A 16,484-nucleotide genomic window follows, 5' to 3' on the forward strand; every position below is an offset into this window, starting at 1 on the left:
ACAGTTCTTTTGAGAAGTTGCTCCTGGACTCTGAATGATCATTTAATGACATAAGAAGCCCATTATAAACTGGATGTTATCTGATCCATCAAGCCTAAAATTAGCTGTGCCCAGAAGCACTCCATTATTGAGTAGAAGAGGTATAGTCATATAGTGCTTGAGAAGATCATGAAGGCACAAGAAACTTACATACGAAGATTGCTCACAATAATAGTGTGTTGACTCCTGAGGCACTGTCTTAACAAGTCCCCATGACTCATGAAAAGGGCCCTATGATAGTTGACTGGGAAAGATAAAATTAAACCAGATTTATAGATGGCTAAGGAGGATCTGTTGGCACTGATCAAGGGAAATTTTCCTCGTTATCTACTTTAGCTGAAAGAAGAGATGAGCTGAATCATTAATCTATTTATGAACAGAAGCCAACAACTTCATCACGTTATCATGAACTGTAAATTAAGAACATTAGACAATCAGTGTCAAGGAAGTTTGAGAAATAACTAGAAGGACTGACCTCAAAATGGACCTAGAATATGAAGATATTGATGTTCCATGCGGTTGCTTAGTCAAGACCCTTGTGTAGAGGTATCTTTCAATAATCAAAGGTTAAAGCACTCATTCCATGATTTTGTGAAAAAGTAATCATGACAACAGGGATGAAGATTATGTGGGGATTAGGATAACATGGAGTTTCATTCAGAAAGGCTGACTTGGATCCTAACAGTGCTTATGTGACAAATTTGCTAGCAGTGAATGACCAACCCTGAACCAGCCAGCCTTATGGAACAGTTGAATACCCTATGGAAAATCCAGTTAAAGCACTACTTAGGAAGCAATACCTGTCAAGGTTAGGTTGTTATTTTTTTAGAATACAGCAGGATTCTAGTAGGAAATACAGGTTACACTCACACAGGATAATTGTAAAGGGTTGAGCAAATATTTACAAAGTTATAGGTAGAGTTATGGGAAACCAGACTTGGTACAGAACCCAGAGGATGGCAACAATTGGGAGTCACTCCACCTCTATGCCTGAAGGGACAAAGAAGGAAAAGGTTACCCAAACTCAGAAAGAGAAGCCAAATGAAAAAAGCAAAACTGATAAGAATTAAAGCCTTAGGGAGAGAGGTATAGCTACCCTGAAGTGACCCACCCCAAGAGAGCCAAAAGAATACATTTCACAAACCCCTTTTCCTTCCCTCCAATCTACTGTTGATACCTCTCACTAGCAAAACCATATAGGAAGCCACAGGACAAGAGAGCCTGTTGATGTAATCCACATGATTTATATACGAGTCTCTTACGGAACAGAGGAGGGTGAAGAGCAGGTAGAGAAGGAGCCCAGAGGGGAAAAGGAAAAATACTCAGCCTATATTCTCAGTAACTGACAAGACTACCCAAGATTAGAACTGTAGATATATTCAACAAGACGTTTAGGACTTTATTAAGAACAAAAGAGTAAACAGAATAACCAGAGATAAAAGATTTCAGATTCTCTTTTGTCAGAAGTTACTGCCACAAGGGACGGCAAAAGAAAAGAGCAGAAAGACACACATTCTATATTTCAGAGTCGGAAATGGGAGGGGTGAGAGTAAAAGGTAAAAGAGGGAAAATATATTTTAAAGAAAGATTAAATAGGCACACACACACACACACACAACAACAACAACAACAACAGCAACAGCAACAGCAACAACAAACCCAAGGAAGTGAAAGAAAATGGAAAAACAGCCAAATAGCCAAGAAACTAAATTAGTTTTTCACAGCATCTTTGTTGTATTCTTTATTAGCAAAACCGACTCTAAGCTGCGTACCTTAACATACTTTTTCTAGTTATTCTAGATGTTTGCCTATCACTATTCATGATCTGTTTAAGGTTTTGATTCACATTAGAAGATGTGTCTTTCTGCTTTTTTAAGGTAAAGAAGTAGTTAGAAATAATGAGGACAGAAATTTATTTGTTCTTTTCTTCATTCATTCCACAAATATTTTTCAGTACCTACTATGTGTCAGCACTATGCTAGACCCTGGTTGTATAAAGGTTCTTGCTAGAGGAGCCTAGAGTCTATCGGGGGAAAGAGATCTTAATGAATAAATTGTAAACATGAAATTTCAATTCTGACAAGTACTGCAAAGAAGCAATAAATGGCACAAAGCCAGGGATTCATAGAAGCAAATGACCAAATGAGAGAGGTCAGGGATGATGTCCCTGGAGAGGTAATGCAGGAGCTGAGACCTGAAAAATGAATGGAGGCACAAAGAGGCTTCCATTAGATGGATACATGGAAAAAGGCCCTGTGTGGGGTAGGGCATGGTGGGTACTAGAAAGGAAAAGGAAAACACTGTGGTGCATACACAGGCTGTCTCATGGTTTCACATGTGGATGGACAGGCAGTATCTTAGGTTATTTTCTATAATGAACTACAGAGAGATGGTTTTAGCATAATAAGGTTGTCAGAGTCAGCATACAACCCACAGCAGAGGCGCTGTTCTCTTCCTATTCAAATTTTCCTTGAAAAAGTCAAGGTCACCATATATTCAGTATCACTCATCTTGGTGTTTGCTTAATTGTAGTTCCATAATTGGCAACATACCCTTACTTCGTATGAAGGAAGATCTCTCATCATTCCTGAAAATTGACATAATTTATTACATCTGAAAATGCTACATGGAATATTCACTAATATCTAGTAGCAAATATACCTTTTTTTCATGGGAAATCGTTTGAGGTCTTCTTGGCCAAAGCAAAACAAAACAAAGAATAAGATACTGCCTGACATTTTATTTACTCTATAGGACAAGCACTAACTAAAGGAAAAAAACCAAATCTATGTATCGATTACCATAAAGAACATGCTCCTCTTTTTAGTGTGTACTTAATACGCTAATTTTGCAAACAACCACTGAATGTAAACAATGACACTGCCGCAGAGTAAACACATACTCAGGCTCACGTGGTTAAGATGAAACTGTTAGAGTATTCATTGTTTTTGCTTGCAAAAGAATATCCACTTCCCACTGACTCTTCTGACACTTGCTGTTTTAAGCCCAGTGTGTGAAATTAACAGGGGAAGAGAAGGAGAGAAAAGCATTAGGAGGATATCATGGGGTTCTGCTCTGACCTCCTCTTAGTAATCTCTATTACTTACAAAGAATCCTCATCACCCTCTTCATTAAATAAAAGTCAATATTGTATGGTGGTTAAGAGCACAGGCTCTAAAATTAAATTGTCTGGGTTATTTTGGTGAATAAAACCAAATGACAAAGTGATATAGCAATCGATATAAATCTAGATCAATCATCCCCTAATTTTCTCACTGTCTTAGAAATAACTTCAAAAGACCACTTTTAGCTAAGCAGATACATTTGTGTGCGGGGGAGGGGTGGGGGTGGGGTTGGTGTATATAAGAGAAACAGAGGAGAAATTATTTGTAAAATACTACTTGAGTAATTCATAGCAGATAAGCAAAGGTTGGTAAAAGATGGGTGAAAATTTTACTCAAGAAAATTATCTTTCACTCCTATCAAGGAAATGTATGTTACTGAAGTACCAGGAGCAAGCATTATTATCTAGTATTAGCTCTCAATTTCAACATTTGCAAAGCATGTTCCTGTTGTGCTCTAGGGCTGAGTCAGAAGTTGCAGCCATTAAAAAGCCCTCTGTCAAGGAGAAAATGTGATTAGACCAACTGCTTGCACTGACACTTAAAAATTAACTGCAAATCTGTTTGGGGCAGCTAAGACATTCCCTAAACACTTGCTGGTTGGGAATGTTGGCTTTCAAATCATTATTTTGTATCCCTTAAAGGTACATTTTAACTGTTTTAATATGTGAGAAACAGGCCTGCCAAATTGTGCTTATGGCTTTTTAACACAAGCAATTTACAAATGCAATGAAGCAGATAATAGGACACATGATACCGAATTTGAAAATCTGTGTTGATGACACTTCTGCTGTAGAAACATTTTTGGAAGCAGCCCTGTATCCAGTTGCCTGGATAAGAAAAATGTTGTTTATCATTTCACAGGTGGCCTCTTCCACCCAATGGTGAGTTTAGGGTCATGTCCTTGAACACAAATCAGTCTCTCTCATGCTAACCATATTCCACTTGCAAAGATCTGGAATGCATGCATTCAGCAAAATAAAACAAACAGAAATAAATCTCACTCAATGCTAAAAAAAATCTATTCAAGTAACAGTCAAAACTAAGTCTTTCCTTTCGTAAGATAAAGAATTCCAAAAAAAAGGAAGTATAGGTATATAGTTTATTTAATAAATGTTTATATATTTGTAAAGAAAGAAAAAGGACATTTAATACTGGTTCTGGTTGACACAACAGATTTTTCATTGATAAAAGCTTACTTGACTTCTGGGGAAAGGATGGGAAGGACCCTAAGCTCACTTCTTTCCATGGATACAACCAGATAACATCCACATAAGTGTAAAAACCCAGAAAACTACTGAAAGACTGGGAGAGCAGACTCTCCATAGCTAAATGTAGTGAAGAGGCCACATGGAAAATATAGGAAGGGCAGAAACACAGTGGGGAGCTAAATGGACCCACACGACTGCCCATGGGAGGGATGCATGCCATGCGCACAGGGAAGAAAGAGAAACAGAACCTTACACTCCAGGCAGGAGGCCTGCACTTTGAATATGAATACCCATAATATTTAGCTTTGAAAACCATAGGGGCCTAATTTCATAAGGTCTTAATATCATGGGGCTTAACATCTGGAACTTCAAAATCAGCTGCTTGGCTCTAGGAGGGCCAAAGGATGATAAACCAGAGTCCCCACCCTTAAAGAAACAGTATAACAAATAGCAACTCTGAGATACAATATAGAAGTAGTTTTTTTTTTTTTTAAGATTTTTATTTTTAAGTAATCTCTACACCCAACGTGGGATTCAAACTCACAACCGCAAGGTCAAGAGTTGCATGCTCTATTGACTGAGCCAGCCAAGCGTCCCTAGAAGCAGCACTTTTTAAAAATGCCTGGGGTACAGGGGATGGAGATGTATTTACTAATATTAGAGCCTGTGCTGGAGGGGCAGGGATCTTTGGGAGACTTCTCTAAGAACAAAAGAGCCGGCAGGTGACATGTCCCTCCTCCACTCCCAGCCTAAATACACAGGCACCTGCAGGAACTAGCGCAGCCTGAACACTTTCCACCTAGTGTGCTAACAGTATGCCTGCCCCTGTGGGCTTTTGCATATCCGTCCCATCCTTTAACAGCTTCAGCAGAAATTCCCCCAGGCAGCTGAAGGTCCACTCCTGAAGTGGACCAGTGAGGACACTGCTGGTACCCACACACTCTGCCCCCACGTTCACCTGTAGACCTGTGCTCTCCAGTATTCCCGTCAGCAGAGAACACCCAAAGCAATGACCTTCAACAAAGAGATAGAAAACATAAAAAAAGAACAAATCAGAGATGAAGAAACAATAACTAAAACTAAAAATATACTAGATGTAATAAATAGTAGACTAGAGGAAGCAGAGAAACAAACCAGCGACCTGGAGGACAGAGTAATGGAAAGCAATTGAGCCAAATAGGAAAGAGAAAAAATAATACAAAACGAAAATAGACTTAGGGAACTCAGGAATACCATCAAGCATAATAACATTCACACTATATGGGTCCCAGAAAGAAGAGAAAGAGAGAAGGGGGAAGAAAACTTATCTGAGGAAATAACAGCTGAAAACTTCCCAAATCTGGAGAAGGAAACAGAAATCTAGATCCAGAAGGCACAGAAAAGTTCCAATAAAAATCAACCAAGGGAGGTCCACACAAGGACATATAGTAATTAAAATGACAAAAAGTAATGATAAAGAGAGAATTTTAGAAGTAGCAAGAGAAAAGAAAACAATTACATGCAAGGGAAACTTTATAAGGCAATGAGCCAATTATTTTTCGCAGAAACTTTGCAGCCCAGAAAGGGATGGTAGGATATATTCAAAGTGCTGAAAGAAGAAACGGGAACCCTCTTGCACTGTTGGTGGGAATGCAAACTGGTGCAGCCACTCTGGAAAACAGTGTGGAGTTTCCTCAAAAAATTAAAAATAGATCTACCCTATGACCCAGCAATAGCACTGCTAGGAATTTACCCAAGGGATACAGGAGTGCTGAGGTATAGGGGCACTTGTACCCCAATGTTTATAGCAGCACTCTCAGCAATAGCCAAATTATGGAAAGAGCCTAAATGTCCATCAACTGACGAATGGATAAAGAAGATGTGGTTTATATATACAATGGGATACTACTTGGCAATGAGAAAGAATGAAATATGGCCATTTGTAGCAATGTGGATGGAACTGGAGAGTGTTATGCTAAGTGAAATATGTCAGGCAGAGAAATACAGATACCATTTGTTTTCACTCATATGTGGATCCTGAGAAACTTAACAGAAGACCGGGGGGAGGGGAAAGGGGGAAGAAAAAAAAAGTTACAGAGAGGGAGGTAGGCAAACCATAAGAGACTCTTAAATACAGAGAACAAACTGAGGGTTGATGGGGCTGGGGGAAAGGGGAAAGTGGGTGATGGGCATTGAGGAGGGCACCTGTTGGGATGAGCACTGGGTGTTGTATGGAAACCAATTTGACAATAAATTATTAAAAAACAAAACAAAACCAATGTACTGAAAGAAAAAGACCTGTAGCCAACAATGCTCTATCTAGCAAGGCTATCATTCAGAATAGAAGGAGAGAGAAAAAATTTCCCAAACAAAAGTTAAAGGAATTTACCACTAAACCACCCCTACAAGAAATGTTAAAGGGGACTCTTTGAGTAGAAAGGAAAGACCATAAGCAGGAATAAAAAATGTAGGAAGCACAAAAGCAGTAAAATTAAGTACATCTATAAAAATCAATCAAGGGATTCACAAAATAAGAGAATGTAAGGTATGACACCATATGCCTAAAATGTGGGGGCAGAGGAGTAAAGAATTGATTCAAACTTAAGCAACCATCAGTTTAATATAGACTGCTATATGCATAAGATAAACCTAATATGGCAATCACAAATAAAAACCTGTAATAGATAAGCAAAAAATAAATACATAAGAAGGAATCCAAGTATATGACTAAAGAAAGCCAATAAACCATGATAGAGAGTAAGGGAAGAAAGGAACAGAGAATAACTACAAAAGCAACCATAAACAAGTAGCAAAATGGCAATAAGTACATACATATCAACTATTACCTTGAATGTAAATGGACTAAATGCTCTAATCAAAACACATAGGGTAACAGAATGGATAAAAAAAGCAAGATCCATTTATATGCTACCTACAATTCCCAGACCTAAAGACCCATACAGATTAAAAGTGAAGGGATGAGAAGTATTTAATATACAAATGGAAAAAAAAAACCATTAATGAAAGAAACTGAAGATGATACAAACAAATGTAAAGATATTTCATGCTCATGGATTGGAAGAATATTGTAAAAATGTCTGTACTACCCTAAACAATTACAGATTTGATGCAATCCCTATGAAACTACCAACAGCATTTTTTACAGAACTAGAACAATCCTGAAATTTGTATGGAACCACAAAAGACCCTAAATAGCCAATGCATTCTTGAAAAAGAAGAAAACTGGAGGTATCACAATCCCAGATTTCAATATATACTACTATATAAAAAAAACTATAGCGTCAAAACAGTGTGGGACTGGAACGAAAATAAACAGATCAATGAAACAGAATACAACACCCAGGAATAAACCCATGATTATGTGGTCAGTCTTTGACAAAGGATGCAAGAATATGCAATGGGAAATGACAGTCTCTTCAATAAATGGTGTTGGGAAAACTGGACAGCCACATGCAAAAAAAAAAAAAAAATGAAACTGGACCACTTTCTTACACAATACACAAAAAAGAAACTCAAAATGGCTTAAGGAGCTAAATGTGAGACTTGAAACTGTAAAAATCCTGGAAGGGAGCATAAGCAGTGATTTGACTATTGATTATAGCAACATTTTTCTAGGTATGTCTCCTAAGGGAAATAAAAGCAAAACTAGAAATGCCTAGGTGGCTCAGTTGGTTGAGTGTCCAACTCTTGATTTCAGCTCAGTTTATGATCCCAGGGTTGTGGGATTGAGTCCCACATTGGGCTCCATGCTGAACGTGGAGTCTGCTTAAGATTCTCTCTCTTTGTCTCTTTCTGCCCCTCTCCCCTGCTCATGCTCTCTCAAAAAATTTTTTAAAAAGCAAAAATAAACTATTGGGACAACATCAAAATAAAAAGTTTCTGCACAGCAAAGAAAACAATCAACAAAACTACCTACTGAAGGGCAACCTACTGAATGAGAAAAGGTATTTGCAAATGACATATCCAATAAAGTGTTAGTATCCAAAATATATAAAGATCTTATACAACTCAATATCCAAAACAACAAACAATCCAATTTAAAAATGTGCAGAAGACATAAACAGATATCTCTCCAAAAAAGATACACAGTAGACCAGCAGACATAGGAGAGAATGTTCAACATCGTTAATCATCAGGAAAATGAAAATCAAAACCACAATGAAATATCACTTCACACCTGTAAGAATGGCAAAAATCAAAAACACAAGAAACACCAAGTTTTTTAGCTAGGATGTAGAGAGACAGGAACTCTCATGCGCTGTTGATGGAAATGCAAACTGGTGTGGCCACTGCGGAAAACAATATGCAGGTTATGGAGGTTACTCAAAATATTAAAAATAGAACTACCATATGACCCAGTAATTCCACTACTGGGTATTTACCCAAAGAATATAAAAACACTAATTTGAAAAGATATATGCTTCTCTATGTTTATTGCAACATTATTTACAATAACTTAAGATATGGAAGCAGCCCAAGTGTCCATCAATAGATGAATGGATAAAGAAGTGATATATATACACACAACAGAATATTACTCAGCCTTAAAAAAGAATGAAATCTTGCAATTTGTAATAACATAGGTATAGATAGTATGCTGCTAACTGAAATAAGTGAAAGACAAAATATCTTATGATTTCACCCACATGTGGGGGAAAAAAGCCCACACCAACAAAAAACAGACAAACCAAGAAACAGACTCAACTATAGAGAACAAACTGATGGTTATGGGTGGAGGGTGGGGATTGGTGAAATAGGGGAAGGGCATTAAGCATAAACTGATCAGGATGAGTGCTGAGTAATGTATCAAATTGTCAAATTACTATATTGTACACCTGAAACTAATATAACACTGTATGTTAACTATGCTGGAATTAAAATTTTTTAAAGAAAAACTTTTAATTTTTATTTATTTATTTTTAAAGTTTATTTATTTTTGAGAGAGAGAAAGTGTGAATGGGGGGAGGGTGGAGAGAGAGAGGGAGAGAAAGAGAATCCCAAGCAAGCTCCACACTGTCAGCAGGGAGCCCGATGCAGGGCTCGAATCCATGAACCTTAAGATCATGACCTGAGCCGAAGTCAGATGCTTAACTGACTGATCCACCCAGGCACCCCAAAAGAAAACTTTTTTAAAAAAGAAAAGCTTACTAGAACAACTTTAAAAATAAAGGAGGTGAGTCTGGGTGGCTCAACTGGTTAAGCACCTGACTCTTGGTTTCGGCTCAAGTCATGATCTCACGGGTTTTTGTTCAAGCCCTGTGTCAGGCTGGCAGTGCAGAGCCTGCCTGAGATCCTCTCTCTCTCCCCCTCCTTTATGTTCTCTCTCAAAATAAACAAACTTAAAAAAAATAAAATATGGGAACTAGAATGCTTTATATTTCTTACTTTTTTATTGGAAGAAATGGTTTTCCTGTGCTAAAACAATGTTTCCAAGCTGTGATCAGATAGGCATGCTCATTTTCGTTCCCAAGTAGACTAAAAACATAGTGGGACATCCTATCAGAGCCACTGCCCATCACCAGTTTCCCCTTACCATGAACATTAGGATCCTACCACCAAGCTCACAAACTATAACAGGACACCTGGGGAGGCATAACTTATTTAATTATACTTATTTATTAGTAAGATGAACTGTTCATTGCTTCCGTGTATAGACAGAATCAAAGTCACCTTGGAATTATTTTTGTTCCTCAAAAGGTCAGTTGAGTGACCTCTCAGTTAAGAAAACATGGTTTCTCCCTTTTTTTTTTTATACTCCTTGGTTTGGGGAGGATCAATTTTCTTTATAAGAAAGAAGAATTCAAACTTTTCTCCCTGAGATTTTAATTTAGGATGGAAACGACTGACCTTGAATTAGGTCTTAGGGCCAAAAGGAATTTAAATACTACAAAAGGGAACCTGCCTTGAAGGCAGAGACTGAGCTGGTACTTAGGCATCATAAGGGCCTAAAAGAGTAGGGGCTGCATTCAGACACTAGTCATGCTTTGAGGAGAAATGACTGATCACTACCTAAAGACTTAAAAGCTATATTTTGGGGAGTATTTGGCTGGCTCACTCAGAGGAACATGTGACTCTTGATCTTGGGGTCATGAGTTCGAGCCCCATGTTGGGTGTAGAGATTACTTAAATTTTTGTTTTTAGAGAGAACACAAGTGGGGGGAGGGGCAGAGAGAGGGGAACAGAGGATCCGAAGAAGGCTCTCCGCTGACAGCAGCAAGCCCAATGTGGGGCTCAGAGTCACAAACCATGAGATCACGACCTGAGCTAAAGCCAGACACTCAACTGACTGAGCCACCAAGGTACCCCATTAAATAACATTAAAAAAAAAGCTCTATTTTTGGATCCTAGTGTAGGAAACCCTACAATAGTAGAAGGATCCAGATGAGTAACTGACTAAGAAATGATACCAAATAGCACCAACCAAAATGTCAGAGCTCCAGTAGACTATAAGGTTTCTCTCTCCACCTAGAAACTGGAAGTAAGACTTCACCTTCCTGGGCATTTTGGGGCAGTTCAAGTCAGGGAAGGGAATGATATGCTGGACTTCCTGAAGCAATGAATAGAAAAGTACACATGTGACTGTATTATTACCCCCATATACTTTAATACCAGAAATGATGGAGTCAAGTTTGACCACATTTAGATATTAACTTAGCTATTTTGTTTATTTTCTACCTCATCCTATGAAGGATTTAAGACTGAATTATGAAGAATTTAAGCCTCCTCCTCTCTGTACTTGGTACTTTCAGTCCTACTGAGAGGTCCAGTGGACTCATGATGACCTTCCTTTAATCTTTTGCAATGATCTATACATCACCTGCATGTCAAGGCCCTTAACTAGTCTTATTTGGCTTAATTCATTTCTCTATTAAAGAAGCAATCCTAAGCTTTACCAGATTCAAGGGAAAGAGACACAGGCACATACCTCTTGGCAGAAAGAGGGGCAAAGAAGTCACAGCCATGTATTAAAACTACTATAGTCCAGCCTCTGGCCACACACTGTTTACATTCCCTCCACAATCAAATACGTTTATACTCTCCCAAGGTCCTCAGAAGCCTCATCCAATTAAAGAATCAGGCTCAGGCTCAGGGTCTGGATCTCATCACCTAAGTAAGGCCCAGGTGTGGATGATGTTCTTCAGAGCTGGTGATTCTCCTAAGCACAATCTTTAGCTAGATCACTGAATTCATTAGGTACATTTCTTGCCTCCCACATTACCATCTGCAGCAGCAGGAGCAGCAATGCTGCCAAACTTTCAACACTATGTCACAAGGTGCCCTTCTCTCCTGTTTCTAATTGCATTTTTCTCACTTTCCTTCGAACTCTGACAGTTTCCTCAAAATCCATTGGGTTTCTGAACATGCCCTGGTTTGAAAACCAATGCCCATGTGTTAGGTTTTGTTAAGTAGCATCCCTCTTCCAGGTACAAAATTTTGTTCTGCTTATCTGTTTTTACACCCCTAAACCCACTAGCTTAATACAACCATTTTATTTTGCTCATGATTTCAGCAGTTAGAAATCTGGGGAAGGCTCAGCTGGGGCTCTTGAGATCTTTCATGCAGTCACATGTTGCCGGGGGCTTCAATCATCTGAAAACCTTATGAAGCTGATGCCAAACACTATTTCTGGGAGCTCAGCTGAGCCTGCTGATCAAGTTCCCTACACAGGGCTTCTCCACGTGGTTTAGGCCTCTCACAGCATGGCGAGAGTTCTCGGCTTGTTTACATTATTTTACTTTCTTGTTAATTTCCTAGCATCTCAACTAACAGGGATAATTATCCCTAAGACAGAAAAACAAAAACAAACACAAACTTTGGACCCTAACTTCAGGTGCATCCCACGTAAACACAACGAACTAACACACTTAACTGGAAATACATTTGAAAAGAAAAGAAATATGACAAATTCCATGATTTGGATCATACGTGGAATTTAAGAAAACAAAAAGGAAAAATAAAAAGACAAACCAAAAAAAACAAAAACAAAAAAACCCAAAAAACCAACAACCAGACTTTTAACTATAGACAACTGATGATTATCAGAGGGGAGGTGGGTGGAATAGGGGAAGGGGATTAAAAGTACACTTCCCTTGATAAGCACTAAGTAATGTATAGAATTGAATCACTGTATTGTACACCTGAAACTAGTATTTTAACTATACTAGAATTAATTTTTTTAAAGAGGAAATAAAAGAAAAAGAAAAATTTATTAAATGTTAAAATTCTGCTATTATTGCATAATGTTAGCACAAGGATAACAAAGGACAATTTGCATAATAAATATTCCAATTCTTTTTTCTAGCTAGTACAATAATTGAATAGCAACCATCAGTGAAGTGGGACAAAAGAGAGCTATTATCATAAACGTTAGTTTGATCTTTCAAGGAGATGTGATTACCTTCTATCCAGACTCCACTTCTGCTTTTCATTAGCAGAATGTCAAGTGCCTTTGTTGCATCCAAGTGTTACCTAGCTGGCCATATTCCACATAAAGGGCAAAGAACAGGTTGTTTTTTTGTTTTTTTCCTCAGCTGAATTTGTGAGAAACATGGCTCTTTCATGGTAAAACTTCTTACGAAAAGAAATGGATGGAAGATATGCCTTAGAAGGTCCTGATCTAACAAAATGGCAAAAGATGTCAAACCACTATTAACCTTTAAAATAAAACTGCCAGTTGGTTTACCGGCAAAAACAGGTTTACCTGGGAATAGCAGAGCAAGCTACAACAAAACTGAAGAGGAACACTCCTTTAATAGGGCAAAAAAGGAAGTTGAGAGGGCTATTATAATCAAAAACTCAACTGGAGTAACCTGGGAATTGAAGTATAGTGGCTTTTCATGTGCTGAGTTGTGACTGTCTCTCATTGGCTGGGCTGTTGCTGGGGTGAGACTTTTCTTCCTTCTGCAGGGATAGTAAAGTAGCAGCTAAAGCAGGACTGACCTTGTTGAATCACTGTATTGTAAATCTGAAACTGCTATAACACTGTATGTTAACTATACTGGAATTAAAGTTTAAAAATAAAATAAAAACACTTGTATCTTTTAAAATAAATAAGTAAAGTCCTACTGACTTGGGGGGTACCTCTCTTCCCATTGGATGTGCAATCAATGACGAGTGGCAGGCAGGAGAGCTCCTCTGTTGGCCTCCCAACTCCATCTTAAACAAGATTTCCTTGGGGCATTCAGTGGCTCAGTCGGTTAAGTGGCCGACTTGGGCTCAGATCATGATCTCAATGGTTCATGAGTTCAAGCCCCACATTTGTGCTGCTAGCTCAGAGCCTAGAGCGTGCTTCAGATTCTGCATCTCCCTCTCTCTGCCCCTCTCCCACTCACACTCTGTCTCTCTCAAAAATAAATCAATGTTAAAATTTTTTAAAAAATATTTCCTTTTATTGATTTTCACACTACTTATAACATATTGGTGTGACTGAGATAACATCATCTTTTCTCAGGTGAAGGTATATATTCTTTCATGCCAAAAAATTTTTCACACTCCTGGTAACCTCTGCTAATCGTTTTCTGCCGTTCTTCCTTTAAATCCAATATAAGACATAACTGAAGAGGTAAGTTTATCTTAGACTAGTTAGACTATTTGTGGTTCAGGAATGAGAAAAGTATATAAATACACACACACATATGTATACATATATATTCAGTAAATTTTGTGAGTCATTCGTTTTAATCAGTGGCATCAGGATTAATGTGGAAGAATCACTAAATCCAGTATTGAACACAGTTTTTCACTGAGGAACATTTATCCTCCAACTTATTTATATTAATTAAGGTATTTATAAACCAAATCCGGAGATCTTAAAGAAGCAAAGTCCTTATTTTGCTCCATAGGGAATGACGGTGTGCACTCCCATCCCTTTTCTCTACTGTGTCAACAGGAGAGTGGCAGTGGCTTTCCCAGTTCTATATAAGGACAGAACACATTTCTCTGTGGATTACAACACACTGGCTCTGAGATATGGAGGAGACTTATTTGTTATGCCAGAAGATCCCCTGATGGAAAGATTCCAGGCAAACTAAGAGATCCTTGTGAAGTTTCTGTGTGCATTCAAACTTTAATAACCAAAATTATGGGTTGCCATAGAGAGATGATATAATAAATTAATTTAAAAACAATTTCTTAAAATTCAGAACAACTGGAATACACAATGGCAGCAAATGAAATACTGCCTAGCAGTATTATGTACTATTATTTGTATACCTGGATATCATTTCATTTACTTCTCACAACAGCCCTGCAAAGTAGGTAGTGTTCCTATATTTCACAGATGAGAAAATTGAGGTTAAGAAACCAGCCCAAGTCCACCAAATAATGCAAGCAAACCCTAGATCAACTTGACTCCAACTCTTCTTTCTCTTATGCAACCAATTTCAATTCTATGACAAAAAGTAAAAACCAAAAAAATTAGATCAGAAAAATGTGTCCCAAAGTTAGAGAAGCTAAAATTCTGTTAATTCTGTAAGGAAATTTATGTTGTAATATTCAATTTATAGACTGTGTATTGTGCTATAATGGCTTTAATGTTTTCAAGTTAAAATACTCTGAAGAAATAACCAAGGAATCTTCTGAAGGTCTTAGAAAACATTATTTAATTTTGTGGTTTATTCTCCTTTATTCTTCTCTCCCTACTTTTCTTCCTGCCTTACTTTTTTGAATTCTCCAATTCTGTATAGCTTTTGCATAATATTACTGAGATGATCTTTTGGAAATTAGTTTTAATTGCTATTCTCAAAGTATTTCTCTTATTGGGAGATAAAACTGAAGAACAGGGAAGAGCATTTTCCATTGTTTCCAATGTAGGCACAGCTACTTATGCATTCTATCCACACTAACTCTAGGCCATTCATTATTGGTACTAGAATTAATGAAGTTTTCTGGCCCCTGCTCTAATAATAATATATTAAAGTTTCCTAAGTCAGCATCTAAGGGGCAGGACTTAAGTCTCAGAGGGAAATAGTGATATATTTACATGCAATTGTGAAACTTTTTACAGAAAATATTCACTATCCTCTGCTAGTTTTTTAAAAATGTAAATAATTTGTATATTTATCCTCTTTATTTTCACTTTCATAGAAAAATCTTTAACCTAACAGTAAACAACAGAATATCTCTTTCTGGTAGGCAAAGACAATGAGACTTCTTAAACATCAATGAATTATGTGGTAAAATTCTTAATGATCCTTCTTTTAAATTTGCTTATAAAAAGAAAAGCTTATGTACTATCTCAACTAATATAGGTCTTGGTACATATTAGTAAACAGCAACATGAACATAATTAGCAGCTTAACAGAATTTCAAAAGTAAAAATGATTAAAAAGAAACCATAAACTTTTTTTTTCCTTCTTTATAATTGTACTTACTTAAGTAATTAGGGTTTGTCTTTGAATAAATTACTTTGTGTTTATTATTCGTTGAATCTGCTACCCAATGAGTACTGGTGAGGCACATTCCCACCAGAAAAGACAAGAATCAATAATAACAAGGCTTTGCGAAGAAAATGATTAATGTTAAAAATGGGACATTGACTTAGTTACTTCATTAGCAAATTTTACGTATCTTCTATACCCGTATTTACTCACCCAAAAGTCCTAAAAGAATGTAGCCAATAATGCACAGTATGAAGATTATGCAGCACAGAACATCTGTACAACTCCTAAAAACAAAAAGGAATAAAGAATTAAAAGCAATCCAACATGACATCTTATTTAGTGAACAAATATGGGAAAGGGGAAAAATAATAATTGTGATATGCCATTTTATACCCAGTAATTCTGAAAGGTATATCAGATGTATTTCTGTAATCAAAGACTTCATTAGCAATGGAGTGGTCATAGCTCCATGATTAAAGAAGTTTCCCCAGGATTCTTCACGTTTATTCTCTCTTGCTTCTTTATTTGTAAGATATTTTTAGAGACTGGAATATAACAACATCAACATATAAAACATCTATTTCTCCCTTTCTCCATTATCTTTCTATACACATATTTAAAGCATACTATTTATTAAATAAATGACCGACTACACAAACTTTCTATGGGGTGTAGAGGTGCAACTATACTAACAATAGTGTATCTAATGCATTAAAAAACAAAATGGCTCA

At 37.3% G+C, this 16,484-nt stretch overlaps 1 protein-coding gene across 10 annotated transcripts in view; it reads right to left on the reverse strand.

The window, feature by feature from the left end:
* Nucleotides 1-16,484, reverse strand: part of SLC44A5 (solute carrier family 44 member 5) — a 371,332-nt gene that overhangs the window by 89,146 nt on the left and 265,702 nt on the right. For all 10 annotated transcript variants that reach the window (XM_042952512.1, XM_042952509.1, XM_042952507.1 and 7 more), the window contains one exon: nt 15,964-16,037. In XM_042952512.1, coding sequence (XP_042808446.1) covers nt 15,964-16,037 — 74 coding nt within the window. The remainder of the gene's footprint in view (nt 1-15,963; nt 16,038-16,484) is intronic.

The sequence above is a fragment of the Panthera leo genome, chromosome C1 (genome assembly GCF_018350215.1).
Source record: "Panthera leo isolate Ple1 chromosome C1, P.leo_Ple1_pat1.1, whole genome shotgun sequence".
NCBI classification, from domain to species: Eukaryota; Metazoa; Chordata; class Mammalia; order Carnivora; family Felidae; genus Panthera; species Panthera leo.